Source organism: Myotis daubentonii, chromosome 4, assembly GCF_963259705.1.
Source record: "Myotis daubentonii chromosome 4, mMyoDau2.1, whole genome shotgun sequence".
In the NCBI taxonomy this organism is placed as follows: Eukaryota; Metazoa; Chordata; class Mammalia; order Chiroptera; family Vespertilionidae; genus Myotis; species Myotis daubentonii.
Window position 1 is genome coordinate 13,740,048 of NC_081843.1, and position 15,687 is coordinate 13,755,734.

At 58.3% G+C, this 15,687-nt stretch overlaps 1 protein-coding gene and 1 pseudogene across 2 annotated transcripts; both read left to right on the top strand.

Annotated features, from left to right (window-relative positions):
* The first annotated feature begins 2,041 nt into the window (after positions 1-2,041).
* Positions 2,042-15,670, top strand: TELO2 (telomere maintenance 2). Of its 2 annotated transcripts, none has more exons than XM_059692628.1 (21): positions 2,042-2,310; positions 2,991-3,326; positions 3,983-4,260; positions 5,946-6,014; positions 6,292-6,439; positions 6,777-6,879; positions 7,117-7,185; positions 7,319-7,460; positions 7,542-7,678; positions 8,198-8,277; positions 8,497-8,598; positions 9,409-9,497; positions 9,710-9,801; positions 10,061-10,177; positions 10,291-10,362; positions 11,482-11,646; positions 12,355-12,446; positions 13,090-13,189; positions 13,368-13,432; positions 13,683-13,798; positions 15,096-15,670. In XM_059692628.1, the coding sequence occupies exons 2-21, from the start codon at positions 2,992-2,994 to the stop codon at positions 15,200-15,202; spliced, it is 2,478 nt and encodes an 825-aa protein (XP_059548611.1). In that variant the 5' UTR covers positions 2,042-2,310; position 2,991; the 3' UTR covers positions 15,203-15,670. The 2 variants fall into 2 exon arrangements, with proteins under 2 accessions (XP_059548611.1, XP_059548610.1); XM_059692627.1 differs by having other exon boundaries at positions 2,042-2,288.
* LOC132233975 (U1 spliceosomal RNA) lies at positions 14,190-14,380 on the top strand (annotated as a pseudogene).
* Positions 15,671-15,687: the final 17 nt, after the last annotated feature.

Below are 15,687 nucleotides of genomic sequence, written 5' to 3' on the forward strand. Positions count from 1 at the left end.
GCTTGCAGGAGGCAACCAATCAATGATTCTCTTCATTGATGTTTCTATCTCTCTCTCTGAAATCAATAATATATATATATATTAAAAAATAAAGTAAAAACTATGATACCTATGATACCCCCCCCCCCCCACACACACAGCTGAAAGGCAAAGTTAAAGCAATTGCTCAGAAAGTACAGCTCCTCTCACCAAGTGCCAGAAAACCCAGGACAAGGAGGAGATCTGAAAAGTGTCCAGAGAGAAAACCTGGTCACACGGGAAGGGTCGAGACTTTCCCCAGAGAACTGCCGGCCATCTCAGCAGCAGGGCTGGCTGCCAAAGACAGAGGAGCAAACCTTCACATTTCCGAGTGAAAATGGTTTTCAAATTTTAAAGTTGTGCACCCACCTCAAGTGTAAATTGACCCTGAGAAAAGAATAAAGGCATTTTTTCCCCAGATATGTAAAGGCTTAAGAAATTGATCTTCTGTGCACTGTTTTGTAAGAAGTTACTGAATCATAGGAAATAGAGGAATAGATGATTGCAGTCACTGTAGGAAGTTGAGATCGAGGGCTCTAATCCATAAGTGGACTGTGAGGAATTTCCAGAGCGACTCAAGACATCACCATCCTCACTCCTTCCTCCCTGTCACCCCCCACATCCAATCCATCATTTGTATTCTGCAGAAATAGCCTAGGTCAGCCAGTTTTCACCACCTGGCCCCCACCAGCCACCCCGCTGGCTCCCTGCATCCCCTGCCGTCCATTCTCCCAATTGCACCCAGAGTGGACGTTTTAAAATGAGACCGTCATTAGTCACTCATTTTCTTCCCCGCTTACTTTTTCGGATCACTATTTGCCATTTGGTGTATTGCTCATGTCCTTTATTTTCTCACTTGATATGCGAGAAGGAACTTTTATCTGCTTCATTCTCTTCCCTGGAAGAGTGCTTGCTGTACGCATTTAATTAATGTATGTTGGATGAATAACTGTTTCCCAGATGTTTCCACAAGGACATACAGCCAGCGATTTTCAACCGGTGTGCTGCAAGAATTTTTAAAACATGCAATACCTGACCTTTTCCCCCTTAGATCAGTGGTTCTCAATCTTGGCTGCACATTAGAATCACCTGGGAATCTTTAAAATCCTGGAATCAGGATTTTAAAAAGAAGCCCAGAAATCAGGATTTTATTCCCAGGTGACTCTAATGTGCAGCCAAGGTTGAGAACCACTGCCTTAGATTGTCAAATAAAACAAATGGCAACAGCCAATACAATGGCATCCGGAGTGAAAGAATCAAAATTATACCTGTTTTTGTCAGATCGGCAAGTAATGTATTTTTTTGGTGTGCTGCAGAGTTTTAGTAATTGGTGATGTGTACCACGAGATGAAAGAGGTTGAAAATCACTGGTCTGGGCTGTAATGGCAGGTTCTTGTGAAGTCTTCCCGGATCACTCCCGCAGGCTGCCACGCGCTCTGCCAGGACGGAAGGTACCCTACCTGCGCTGTGCATTACGGCAGCTACTGCCTACAGGTGTGGCTGGTGCGACCAAGGAACTGACCTGCTCCTTTGGTTTGATTTCAGCTAATATCCACAGCCACCTGTGGCTGGTGGTCACATGCTGAACGTGCGGCTCCTATGCCAGGACCCGGACTCACACCGCTACAGTCATGCATCCCCACACCAGCCCCGTTGTCACTGCTTCCCTGTCTGCAGGGCGTTTTCCTATCACGGTCGCATCCCGGAGCGCAGGGCCTGGCCTCGGGGACGACCGGTGCTCCATGGAGCCGGTGTGGAGCGCGCACGCGTGGCGCCCGGGAGAGAACTGGCCTCGGGGGGAGCTGAGCGCGGGCTGGAGATGACTCCGGGTAAGGGCGCCCCCTCGCGCACTGCGGAACCCTGCTCCGAGCCAGGTCCCAGCGCGCGGCCCCACCCACAGGGTGACACCGCCCCCCACTCCGGCCCCTGCTCCGCGCGGCAAGACCCCGCCCCCCGTCCGGCGCAGGCGCAGATGCGGCCGCCCGCTCCGCCCCTTCTGGCTTCCGGGCTTCGCGGATTCGTCGCGGTCGGTCAGCTGACCCACCAGCTCAAAGAAGTTCCGCGGCAGCTCTGCCCGGGCCCGGGAGCTCGTGCTCCGCGGCCGCGCGATGGGCCCCGGCGTAGAGCTGGGTCTCGGCGACCCCAGTGAGTCGGCAGCGGGTGCACAGCGGCGGCGCGGGGTCTGAGACCCCTGCCCTCTGCGAGGCCCTCCTCCCGGCCCGGAGACCCCTCCCACCCCACGAGGCCCCTCCCGTCGCTCACGCCGCGAGGTGGGCTGCAGCCGCACGCTGGGTGGGGGGCGCGGGACGGCTGATCGCTGCTGTTGGCCCGCATGCACTCTGCGTGCCGCCGCCCTCGTAGACCCGGCTGGGTCGGGAGGCACCAGGCTCTGGGGGACACCGTTGGGCCCCTAATACAGGCTTATCGAGAGGCTGGGTGCAGTGGTAACAGACTGGCGCCTGCTTCATGGTATTTAGTCCTGCCGGGGCGCTCGACCCGAAATAAATACTACTCACAGACGGCGATGGTTTCCAAAAAAAAAAAAGGGGAGTTTGGCGAGTGGAAGTCGGAAGTGCATTGATGGGTGCCTCGAGACCAGGTCTCCCAACCTCAGCACTGGTGACATTTGGTTTGGATAATCCTCTATTGTGGGGGCTGTGTATGTGGAATGTTTACCAGCATCCCTGGCCCCTGCCATCTCCAGTTACTCGCATGTGTCCCTGGACGGGTTGACCTACTATAGAGGGGGTCATAGAGGGCCTCCGGTCCTGAAAAGGACTCTCGGTGAAAACAGTGAAAGAGGTGGGAGGGAGGGGATACTGCTGGGTGACAGAAGGGGTGAAGAGGAATGAGGTCCCCAGGAAGTTTGCTTAATAAGCGTCCAGAGGGTGGGAGATGCGTCCTTCTCCGAGACTGGGTCCCATGTGGGTGCCCACGGCTCCGTGCGCTTTCACGTCCTTTCCTCTGAACAGGATGGATCCAGTGCCGTCTTCGGTCCGGCTCACTGTCCGGGAGGCTGTTCACACCCTTTCCTCTTCTGAGGATGGTGGCTGCATCTTCTCCACCCTGGGGTCCCTGAAGCGCTATCTCGGAGGAACGGAGAACCCGGCCCTCCCTGGGGAGCAGGAGGAGTTTGCCAGGGTCCACTTTTCAGCCGTTCTCAGATGTCTGGTCAGCAAGCTGAACCCCGACTGGCTGGGGCTGCTGCCCAATGGCCAGTTGGAGGAGTTGTGGGCCAGCTTCTTCCTGGAGGGCCCAGCTGACCAAGCCTTCCTGGTGCTGATGGAGGCCCTTGAGGACACGGCTGGGTGAGTGGGGCTGCGTCTCATTCCGGGGTGGCTGGTCACATCCAAAGCATACGCATGGCCTGAAGGATTGCAAACCAATAGCAGGGCACCTGAAAATCAAACCTGGTTTGTGTTCATCTCTGCAACAAGGGTGTTTGAGTCCCTGCGGCTGAGGCAGTGGGTTAGCTCTAGACTGAAGTGTCAGGGGTGGCAGTGCATGGCCATCGCCCTCTCCTTCACCCTGTGGCTCCCAGCTCTGCAGTGAGGCACCCAGGTGCCCCAGCAAGCTCCTGGGACCCCTCACTTGCGGGGGGAGGGATCCTAGATTCCACATCAGAGCACAGGACAGTCCTTGTGGGGATGCCTGGTTGGAAAGCGGGGCTGCTGAAGAGAGCAGGCACCGTATGAAAACCACGGCCAGGAGAGGGCAGTGGTGTCCAGTGTGATTCCAAGCGTAGGGGGCGGCACTGGGCCCAGCAGGTGCTTGTGCCCCGCTGGCAATCTTAGCTACTTAGTGAGATTTAAATACTCTTCCTTTCAACGTATGTGGAGGGAATAGCGCCCATTAAGTTGTTGGGATTACCTATTTCATGACGGCTGTTGCTGCTCCCATTGGCCGAGGATGCTGCGGATGGAGGAGGTTGGGGTTCCGCCCCTCACACCTGCTCTTGGTTCAGTCTCAGTTTCCGTCTGATGAAGATGGCAAGGCTGCTGGCCCGGTTCCTGAAGGCGGGCAGGATGGCTGCAGTCATGGAGGGGCAGTGTCGGCAGCAGGCGGAGCTGGCCTTTCCTCGGCTCCAGGAGGCGCTCCTAATCAAGGTGGTGGGCTTGCCCGACCGCCTGGGCAACTGCCTGCAGCAGGAGAACCTGGCTGAGTTCTTCCCTCAGAGCTACTTTCCTCTGCTCGGGGAGGAGGCCGTGCGGGTGCTGCAGGCGGTCGTGGACTCTCTCCGAGGTGAGCCCGCCCAACCCCAAAGGGACCCTCTTCCAGCCGTCCCCCTCATCTCCCTGGCCTCTGGGCACTTTGCCGTCTCTGGGTGGTGCTGTTGGTGGGTCAGACGTTGTCTCCTGTTTGGGGCGGCAATGACCCACATGCTGAAGTTTTACCCACTTCGTGGCTGTTGACCTTGGAGGTGGAGCTGACTCCTTATTTTTTTTAAAATATATTTTTATTGATTTCAGAGAGAAGGGAGAGGGGTATAGAGAGAGAGAAACATCAGTGATGAGAGAGAATCATTGATTGGCTGCCTCCTGCCCGCCCCCCACTGGGATCAAGCCTGCAATCTGGGCATGTGCCCTTGACCAGAATCAAACCTGGGACCCTTCAGTCCGCAGGCCGACGCTCTATCCACTGAGCCAAACCGGCCAGGACATGGAGCTGACTCTTGATTTCTTCAGTTCTTGGGTGGACATTGGTGAAGTCAGCCAGATGGGGCTGCTCACTGCTGGGCCCTTAAGTGTCGATGGGAACATCTGAAAACTGTTCTTACTGTGACAGGGCTCGTCTGACATGGCCGTTGACGAGGGTCTGCTTGTCCTTGTTAGCTTGCGGCTCTCAGTGTCTTTGTCACTGGCCATCTTGGCTGCCTGGAGGGGCACTGTGGGAGCGGCTTCTTGTTCACCCCCTCATCACAAAGTCTTTGAAGCGTCATTTGTGGGGTCAGGTGTCTCGCATGGGCGTGCCTAGCGCTCCAGCAGCTGAGGCGGTGGAGCTGGTGCCGCGTCAGGTGCTGCTCAAGGCCCTTCACGCGTGTTGCTTCGTGGAGTCCCAGGACTGTCCTTGAAGGAGGCAGCATCACTGTCTAGGGGGAGGGACCACAGGGAGGTGAGGCTCTTACCTTGCCAGGCCTCCTAGCCCCACTGCCTTTTACTGGGTGATGCCCTGGGATGTTCTGAAGGTGCCCAGAATGTCACCGGCAGGGGCTGTGCAGGCGCCCCTCTCTAGATCACAGACTCCGAATTCCTGTTGTTCCCACTGTGCGTGGGTCCTGCCTGAAACCTGGTCGGCTCCACCATCCTGGCTCTGCTTGTGGAGCCGGTATCGCCCACCCTCTCCTGGTCCCTGTGTCCTTGTTTCCTCCCTTCCTCCCTCTGGGCGGCTCAGAGACCGGCCTGTGTCTGTGAGTAGCTGACCGCCTTGGCCAGGCCCCTCTCGTGCTTCTCCTGGTGCTACCACACTCGTCCCTACTTCGGAGGATCATCGTGACAATTAAGTGATCAAATGTGTGTAACGGTTTTTAAACAGTTATTATTGTTGGCTCTTCAAGTTAGAACAGGCCTATTATGATTATGGTTGGTTGCAGCGGTTCTCAACCTGTGGGTCGCGACCCGTTCACAGGGGTCGCCTAAGACCATTGGAAAACGCATATATAATTACATATTGTTTTTGTGATGAATCACTATGCTTTAATTCTGTTCAATTTGTAACTATGAAATTGGGGGTCACCACAACATGAGGAACTGTAGTAAAGGGTCGCGGCAGGAGGAAGGTTGAGAACCAATGGTTTAGAGTGAATGAATTGGCATTTTTATGGCACGGTGTCCGCCTGCCCAGGAATGAGGGATGGCCCCACTTGTCAGGTATTCTTCGATAGCCTTGCCATAGCCCTCCTTTAAAATCTCCTTTCCTTCCTGTCCTAGGCGGCTTAGACTGCTCTGTCTCCTTCGTGTCTCAGGTCGTGGGGAAAGCCTGTGTCTACGGGAGGCAGAGTGAGTGTTTCCTGTCTGGGGAGAAGCTACAGCGTGTTCTGGCCCCCTCCCCCTTCCTCTTGGTGGCTGTCCTGTGGGGGGGGCGCATTTTTCCCTGGCAGAGGGTCGGAGCATGGCTGTGTGTCCTGAAACAGCAGCGGTCCCCTTGCCTGGGCTTGGTCGTGGGTGGGCTGATGCCAGCTGTCGTGGGCTCCTTGGTGGGGGCTTGGCTATGCAGCCGGTGGGCCTGTGGGCTACGGATACTGGATGCCCCATGGCCCTGTTGGCTTTCCCGCAGAGGAGATCCTGGGTGTGCTGGTGCCCCGGCTGACAGCACTCACCCAGGGCAGCTGCCTCTGGCAGCGGGTCTGCTGGCGCCTGGTGGAATGCGTGCCCGACCGGGCCATGGAGGCCGTGCTGACAGGGCTTGTGGAGACTGCCCCTGGGTAAGAACCAAGGTCCCCTCCCACTGTAAATGCTTCTCTTCCAAGAAGGCAGAAGGTGGGTGCAGGTGACACCTTACCTGCCACCCCTGTGTAGGTAGTCAGTTTCTGGTCCCTCATAGGGAAGGCTGGCACCCCTGCTCTAGGTGAAGTATTTAACCTTCGGTGCAGTCAGATGCGTTGAGGTGCTGGGCTCTCCTGGTTTCCGTGTTGATCAGGAAGAGGGAGAATCAGGATCCACTCGGAGCTGCAACACCCCCGGGCTCCCTGGGGTTAGAGCAGAGCCCAGGACCCAGCCCCAGGTGTTGAGATCCCCTCCCCCCTCACCTGCGCCTCACAGGCCTCAAGTTCTCGCTCGACTGTTGGGGAACCTGGTTTTGAAGAGTAAGAAGGCCCGGTTTGTGATGACCCAGAAGCTTCTGTTCCTGCAGTACCGATACCCGGTGAGAGTGCCGCAAGGTGGGCGCGGGCTGCCTCAGGCCCCAGGGAAATGACTGTAGCAAGTGTAGCGGGAACAGCGCTCGTTTCCGGGAAATGCCCGTCCTTTAGCCCAGACCCGTTCCTGCTCCGGGACTCCTGCGCGGACAGCCCTTGGCTCCCTGGGCAACTCTGGCCAGGCAGGCGGCAGGCGGTGGTATCTGCCTGGCAGACGGTGACGAGATGCCCGGCTTCCTTCGCAGACGCCTGTGCTGCAGAGCCTGCTGGGGTACCTGGCCATGGACAGCCAACGGCGCCCACTCCTCGTACAGGCAAGTCGTGTCGGGCCCTCAGTCCCTGCAGCGTCCCAGGGCCGCCGACTGGTGGGACGGGGAGGGAGCCTCCTGCCTGGGTGGAGCGGAGGCTGGGGCTGTCTGACCAGGCCAGGGTTGTGCTGCCCACCAGGCGCTGAAGGAGCTCATGGAGACGTGGGGCAGCAGCAGCGCCATCCGCCACGCACCCCTGGCCCAGCAGTGCTATGTCAGCAAAGCTGTCTTAATCTGCTTGGCGCACCTGGGGGACGCTGAGCTCCAGGACAGCCGGGACGGTGAGCAGGTGGCACGGGCACCCTGTCCCCATTGCCCCCTTCCCCACGGCACATTCAGCATGTATGCCTTGGTTTCCCCAGAGCTGCTGGCCAGCCTAATGGCAGGAGTGAAGTGCCGCCTGGACAGCAGTTTACCAGCCGTGCGCCGCCTGGGCATGGTCGTGGCCGAGGTGGCCAGTGCCCGGATCCACCCTGAGGGGCCTCCCCTGAAGTTCCAGGTGAGCGAGGGCTGTGCCCACGTGGTCTCCCCAAGCTGCTGTCGCTCCAGCCTCGATGTCACCTCACCTTCCTGGGTCTGTGCTCATGGAGCTCATGGAGCATCTCTGTTAGTGCGGACTCGGCCTTGGTGGCCCTCCCGAGGGTTCACAGCTTAGAGGGAGTGGAGGTATTGCCCCTCAGCTGGGCCCGAGCAGGCCCCCCAGGGGATCCGTGGGTGTCTAACTCTCAGGTCATCTTAGGCATCCCCTCCTCTCCATCCGCTGAGCCCTCAGGGCATTGCCACGTTTACTGTGTCCTGGGGGATTCTCATTCTCGGCTCCCTCAGGATGGGGGGGCCCTCTGGCCTTCAGTACACCCAGTGCTGCCCTCTGCAAGGTGGAGGCTTGGAAGGTTGCTCTTGGAAGGCTCTGGCTGTCAGAGGCTGGACCAGGGCTGCAGCGGGAGGGCCTTGGAGGGGCCCTGGCTCTGCTGCTCCTGCCAGACCCATCCCAGCTGACTCCAGATCTTTCCTGTTGCAGTATGAAGAGGATGAACTGAGCTGCGAGATGCTGGCCTTGGCCACCCCGCAGCCCGCTGTGGACAGCCCCTCGGAGGCGGGGTGAGTTCCTCCCACCCAGGGTGCTGGGCACGGTTAGCCGGGTGGGCAGCTTCTGCACGCGCCTGGGACTCTGTCTTGTCATCCTGGACCCACGTTGCCGAGACAGAAGCCCAGAAGACTAGGGTTGGGGTGGAAGGAATGTTTCCTTGGGAAGCATAGGTTCTGGGACCAGAAATTTGTGAGTTTGTCCCTGAAGGGTTCCTCCTTGTTTCCCAAAAGCTCACCTGTCGCTCCAGTCGCTGCAGAGACCCCTGACAAACAGACTGTAGAGGGTGGAGTCCCGCAGGTGCGGCCACAGGGCTCTGACTCTGAGCTTGACAGGTAGGACCGAGATCTCGGGGCGGGGGGAGGCACTGAGGCCTGGGGCAACCCCATGCTGGTGTCAGAGCCACGAGGTGAACTCGAGAGGTGATGGGCTTGACTCGAAACAATGGGTCAGCCTATAGCACCGGACTGGCTCTGAGCTCTCTCCAGTCTTTCGCCCAGTATGAGAACCAGCATGGAGGGCCTCAGCGTCACGTTAGCCTTCCCCTGTCAGTCGTTCTTGAAGCTTCAGGGACTGGGAGGTGAATTCTTATGTTTTATTATTTACTTATTTATTTGTGTATGTATGTATGTATGTATGTATTTATGTTAATCCTCACCCGAGGGTATTTTTTCATTGGTTTTTAGGGAGAGTAGAAGAGAGGGAAAGAGAGAGAAACATTGATGTGAGAGAAACACATTGATTGGTTGCCTCCTGCACAAGCCCCAACCAGGGCCTGGGCCGGGGTGGAGCCTGAAACCAAGGTGCGTGCCCTTGACCAGAATCAAACCCGGACCCCTTGGTCCACAGGACGATGCTCTATCCATTGAGCCAAACCAGCGAGGGCTATTTTTTAAGTACTCATTGGTTGCTTCTAATATATGTCTTGATGGAGAGCAAACCCACAACCTTGGCATGTCGGGACATCAGGACGACGCTCTAACCAATTGGTCTACCTGGCCATGGCCTGGGACATGAATTTTGGTGACTCAGGAGCTTGTCCTGTTGGTGGAGGGTGCCCAGCCTCAGCTCTCAGGCACTCCCTCCTGCCTGCTTTCTGCTCCTGGGTGACCAGCAGGCTCCTCATGTCTGTGATTCTTCCACAGCGATGATGAGTTTGTTCCCTATGACATGTCGGGGGACCAAGAGCTGAAGAGTGGCAAGGTGCCCATGTACGTCCGGGACTGCGTGGAAGGTGGGCCTCTCCACATGGCATGGGCCCCCGCTGAGTGCCCTGTGGCAAGGCCCCAACCCCAAGCACAGCCCTGCCCTGGGATGGTTGGTCCATGGGATCTGTTCATGTTCTGGGGGTTCACCTGCCTTCTGCCCAGCGCCCAGACCCTGGCTGCTGGCTCTGCTGTGGTCAAGGTCAGGGCCGAGGGATGATGGAGGCCTGTTTTGGTTCAGCCCTGACCACATCCGAGGACTGGGAGCGCTGGGAGGCAGCCCTGCGGACCCTTGAGGGGCTGGTCGTCAGGAACCCGGCTGCCACTCGGGAGGTGAGCAGGTAGAGGGACTGGGCCGGCAGGGTCATGGGAGTGAGCAATGCCCTCAGGGAGCCTGGTGTGGCTCGTGTTGTATGTTTCGTTGGCTCTCTGTCCCCTTAGGAGGCCTGTGTCTGGGGCCTCTGCTGGGATGGGAGGTGGAGAACAGGGTCCCAGGCTGTCCGAGAGGTGTCCCTTCCATTGTAAAGAAACGGAACGCTGTGGGGGACCCGGGGCAGGCCCGGGGGCTGAAGGCGCCCTGACCTGTTTGCAGGTGAGTGTGGAGCTAGCGCAGGTGCTCCTGCACCTGGAGGAGAAGACGAGCGTGGCGGGATTTGAGGGGCTGCGCCAGAGAGCCCTGGTGGCCGTCACCGTCACAGACCCGGCCCGGGTGAGTCCCGCTGGCTATGGGGTGCCAGGGTTGTGCCCCCCCAGCTAGTGTCTGTGTGGGGGCCCTACCTCTGGAGTTGTGATCCACTGCGACCTCTCATCTGCCTGGCTCAGGTGGCGGAGTATCTGACCTCACAGTTCTACGCCATCAACTACAGCCTCCGGCAGCGCATGGACATCCTGGACGTGAGTGCCCTGGGGCCCCTGTCCCACTTGTCAGGCCCAAGCTGCCCTCATGGGAGGGGCCAGGCCTGGTGCAACGCCAGGGAGCTGGTGTTTGCCAAAATCTACCTGGGCAGAGCCAGAGGCCTCCTGAGTACCTGTCACTGGACCTGAGCCCGAGACCAGCATCTGTGTGATCTGCTGCAGTGTGGATGCGTTGGGAAGTAGTTTTCCTAAGTGAAATAAGCGAGACACAACACAGATACTGTATGGTTACACATACATGACATCCTAAGGAGTTAAAATCTTAGACAAAGTAGATGGTGGGTGCTGTGGGCTGAGGGAGGGGGCGAGTGAGTGTTTAATGGGGACAGAGGGTCATTTTGGGAGGCTGAACCAGTTCTGGAGGTGGATGGTGGTGATGGTTGCACAGCAGCGTGCATGTACTTAATGTCACTGAACTGTGCACTTAACGCTGATTAAGATGCTACATGTTATGTAGAGCAGCGTCGCCAACCGGTGGTCTGCGGACCGTCCGCGAGTTCCGAAAGGTTGGCGACCGCTGATGTAGAGTAAAGCAAAGACTAAGACAACACAAAAAATACAGCATTTTGCTGTTTACAACTCAGTGGCATTTGGTACATTTGCAATGTTGTGTGTCTATCAGATCCGTCTGCTTTCAGAAAATCTTGCATCTCCCACAAGCACTTCCTCCCCTGTAACCACCAGTCCACTCTGTTGTCTGTGGATTTGCCTGTTCTGGGTGCTTCCTATAAGGGAAGTCGTACTGATGGCCACCTAGGTCTGGCTTCTTCCACTCGTGTTTTCAGGGCCCACCCACATGTAGCTTCATTACCCTTTCCTGTGAGGCAGCGGTCAGGACTGGATGAGCTTTGGGAAGAGAAGTGGCCCTTGTGAGGGGAGTGAAGGCTCTGGCTGGTCTCCAGGGAGCATGCCCCCCTTCCCCTCCTGTCCCCCACAAAGCGAAGTGATTATGGGGTACGTGGCACTGTCTTTTTACGGGGTTTGCTGAAGCTCCCCCTCGACGCAAGAGCTGCTGGTGCTAACGGGACACTCGGTTTACCTTGAGCTAGAAATCCTTCCCCAGATCGACAGCGGCTGCCCTGCGTCTCTCCCCTTTAGGTCCTGGCTCTGGCAGCCCAGGAGCTGTCTCGGCCCGGGCGCCTCGGGAGGACTTCCCAGTGTGGCTCCCCGGGCCCCACCTGCCCGCCCAGCTGCGCCGCGGCTCCCACCTGGCGGGCTGTGGTGGACGAGAGGATCAGAAGGAAGACCCGGCGGTTCTCAAAGGTCAGCCAGGACTCGGGTCGGGCCCTCGTGGGTGGGGGCTTTGGGCAGGCTGGAGGCCCGGTCTGCATGGACGGGGTGGCTGCAGTGCTGGTGTTCTGTGAAAGGAGAGTTTTGGGCACAAACGGAGGGGCGTGACATGCTATAGGGCATCAAACTGAACTGGTTTTAAGACATGGATGCAGAGTTAGGTATGAAAAAAGGGCCCAGGAATCCTGTCAGCAGCAGGTGACCTGGTCTGGGCTGTGTTGGGGGTCTGCTAGGCTAGGCTGATCTTGCCCCCCAGGGACATTTGGCGATGTCTGGAGACATTCTTTTTTTAAAAAAATATATTTTTTGTTGATTTCAGAGAGGAAAGGAGGGGGGAGAGAGAGAGAGAAACATCAGTGATGAGAGAGAACCACTGATTGGCTGCCTCCTGCGCGCCCCCTACTAGGGATTGAGCCTGCAACCCAGGCATGTGCCTTTGACTGGAATTGAACCTGGGACCCTTCAGTCCTCAGGCCGACGCTCTATCCAGTGAGCCAAACCAGCTGGGGCTGGCGACGTTCTTGGTTGTCATGGGGTTGGGTGCTACTGGCATCCAGCCCGTAGGGCCCAGGGAGGCTGCATACTCTCCCATGGCACACAGGCGGCCCCCCCAGGAGAGTGTCCTGCACGGGGAGGGGAGGCCGTGCTCCACACCCATGTGGCTCCCTGTGTGTTTGGCAGGGCTCTTCCAGGCGGGGACCTGCTGGCAGCCCCAATGAATTCAACTCCGTGGCTGGCTACTTCTTCTTCCCCCTCATTCAGGGTTTTGACAGGTGAGTGGGAAGCCCGTGGTTTGGGGAATGAGCCCTGGATACCTCTGAGGACAGGCGGCTTCCCAGGGTGGGGCCCGAGGTGGGGCTTTAGGCAGCAGCAGGATCATGACTTGTGCTGTGGTCGTTCGGAACTTAAAGTAAATGACATGGCAAGGGCATTAAGTGTCACATTTTCTGTTGGGTTTGTGGTGGGGTCAGAGCCTTGCTGTGCTCCCTCGATGCTGCAAGTGCTCTGCCCACCCTCCCTTTGCCTCCTTGTCCAGCCTCAGCCTGAGTGGGCTGGACGTCCCCTTGGCCACCGTCACACATGGAGTGATGCTCTGGGGATGGTGGGGAGGGCCGGGGACTGAGCCCTTCCCTTCAGGGACAGGGCGAGGCGGCTGCCTTCGCTGCAAGGCCGGGGTGGGTGGCCTTGCTTCCCTCAAGTGCACGGCCCCTCCTTCCTGACCCAGGCCGGGCTGGTGCCAGGCAGCCTTGCAGGGTGCCTGGGTGTCTGTCTAACACCTTCCCATATGGCTCCGGGTCCCGCATGGGGATAGGCGGTGGGGAGCAGCATCCAGGGGGCAGGGGTGTCCATTGGCCCAGGCGGTTGGGAAGTTGACGAGTGTTTGACCTGCGTCATTCACCTGCTTCTGTGTTGTAGGCCTCTGGTGACCTTCGATCTTTTGGGAGATGACCAGTTGGTTCTCGGGAGACTGGCCCACACCTTAGGGGCCCTGATGTACCTGGCTGTGAATACCACGGTGAGCTGGGAGCTGCAGCTGACGGCCCCCACCTTGCGTAGGTTGTGTGCCAGCAGTTTGTTCTTCCCGCGGTCCACACCTTGGCCCTACGGACAGGAGTGTTTGCACCTGAGGAAAGTGTCCGAGGTGGGGACTGCTGGGTGCCAGGACTCATGCCCATTGGCCTCTGCTGTTTCAGGTGGCGGTGTCAATGGGCAAGGCTCTGCTGGAGTTCGTGTGGGCCCTTCGCTTCCATGGTGACACGTGAGTGGCCAGGGACTGAGGGCAGTGGCCCCACGTGGACACGGGTGGGCTCTGAATCCTAGAAAGTGGAAATTGGGCGGCTGACGGCGGCTCCTAGGGGTGGCCGAGAGGCAGCTTGGCCCTGCTGGAAGGAGGAAGGGGGCTAGGCGGGGCCAGGCATGCTTTGTGGCCGGCATGGCTGCTGTGCTCGGGGGGAAATCGGGGTCTCCCTGTGGCTCCATTGGGGCTTAGCCCTCACCTTGCTCGGCAGCTACGTGCGCCGGGGCTTGCTGTCTGCCGTCTCCTCCGTCCTCCTCAGCGTCCCGGCTGAGCGGCTGCTGGAAGACCTACCAGATGAGCTGCTGGAAGCCCGGTCATGGCTGGCAGGTGAGCGCGGGGCCCCAGGCTGCAGTTGCAAGGTGGACGGGAGGCCAGTGCAGCCTGGAGGGTGCCGGCGGCTGTCAGGGTGCAGGGAGCATCGAGGGGATCCCCAGAGCTGAGCGAGCCCCAGTCCACAGCTGTGTGTCCCCCCCAGTGTGGGGATTGGAACGTGGCCATTGTTGGGTCACTCTGGGGAGTCCTGCAGGGCACCTGAGAGAAGGCGCCCTGATGTGGGAGATGGCATCTGTATTCATTCTGGAAAATTCTAACTCAGAAAGGTTAGAAGACTCATAAAGTGAGCACTGTGTACCCTCCCTAGATTCTCTGATTATTCGTGTTTTGACATATTTTGTCCCCATCCTCCTTTCCTACAAGCTCTTTTTAAGAAGTCTGTTGTATACTTACCTGGCGGGAGAGAGAACACGATCACGAAGGTGGTTTTCCGAGGGCGAGGCTTAGCCATTGCCCTCCGGATGTGCTGACCTCGGTGATTTCCCCAAATGTGGGGAACTCGACTGCATAATTTGTGGTAGCGGGGGGAAAACAAACAAAAAAAGAAGTCTGTTGTGATGAGTATAACCGCCCACCTGTAGCCAGCTGAGCCGGCCTCAGAGCCCCCCCACCCCCACCCCTCCAACTTCTACCCTCGGCACACGGCTGGGACTGGACCATTTAATCTGTGGCCACACTTGGGGGCCCAGTGATGCGAGGACAGCCTTTTTCTTTCTGCCGGATCCCGGGTCCCGCCCAGAGTCCCGAGCTGTCCTGCACCCCCACCAGCTCCTCCAGTCCACTGTCCCCAGTGTCTTTCGTCCTGTTGGTCGTGTGCAGAGCCCCTGTGTGGGTTTCTCTGATTATGTCTCATGTCACATGTCTGCACAGTTCTGGGCGGTGCCTGGGCTTTCTCGGGGTCTCGTGCTGCAGGCGTGTGGCATCCAGCGACCCTCGTCCATGGTCTTGGGTGCAGGCTCCTTCTCTGGGGTGAGAGCTGCAAGCTTGGAGTGGCTTTGTGGAGGGGTGTGTTTAGCCTCCCCCTGCCTCCCCACCTGCTGGAGTTCCCAGCCTGGGTGGAGGGGAGCAGTGCTCCTGCTCAGGGACCCAGTGAAGGCCCTTTGCTGGCATCTAAGGTGCTGCTCTCACTGGGGACCTCAGCAAAGGGTCTGGTGCCTGAAGCCCAGGGCAGCTGGCCACGCTGGGCCCCCGTGGGGCTTCCTTCAGGAAGACGTAATGAAACACAACTGAAGAGGGCGGCTGCTCAGCACCATGTAATGCTGTGCTCTGGAGTGATTTCCTCCTTTGGCAGACGTGGCTGAGAAGGACCCGGATGAGGACTGCAGAATGCTGGCCGTGAAGGCACTGCTGCTGCTGGAGAAACTCAAAGACAAGCTCCTCCCACTGTCGCCTCCTTAGTCCCTGGGCACCATTCCCACTGGAAGAAGGAAGGCCGGGAGGGCCGAGCACAAGGCCCGCGGAGCCAGGCTGACGTGTGGGCTTTGTGGTGCAGCCCCTCGTGGGATGGGCCGTCACCTGGTCCTGAGCGTGCAGGCAGGAAGGCCCCGCCTGCGCTGTTTATAGCCCAGAAGGTCTGAGTGCTCAGCCAGGGCCTCTGGTACTGCCCCAACGACAGCACCCTGAACTCGGTGGGGGGCTCCTGAGGAGCCGGCTCTGCAGGTGGCGGCAGGGGAGGTGGGGAGGGTGCGCTGCTCAGGGCTGGATGTGCTCTAGTGGGAGCTGCCAAGATCGGCAGAGCAGCGGGCTGCTGGGCCCCCGTGGGCTTCTTGCCATTGTGTCCTCAACCCCCCACCTCACCTAATGGCAGGTTATGTTAAAAAAAACAACAAAGAATAATAAAAAGGAGCTACAGGTGCTCAAACCCACGCTTTGTGGTTGTCATT

Coding starts and splice junctions, on each gene's coding strand:
- TELO2 (XM_059692628.1), top strand. CDS start 2,992: ATGGATCCAGTGCCGTCTTCGGTCCGGCTCACTGTCCGGGAGGCTGTT. Junction 7,461..7,541: donor GCTCCAGGACAGCCGGGACG/GTGAGCAGGTGG, acceptor TGGTTTCCCCAG/AGCTGCTGGCCAGCCTAATG. Junction 12,447..13,089: donor CTCATTCAGGGTTTTGACAG/GTGAGTGGGAAG, acceptor TCTGTGTTGTAG/GCCTCTGGTGACCTTCGATC.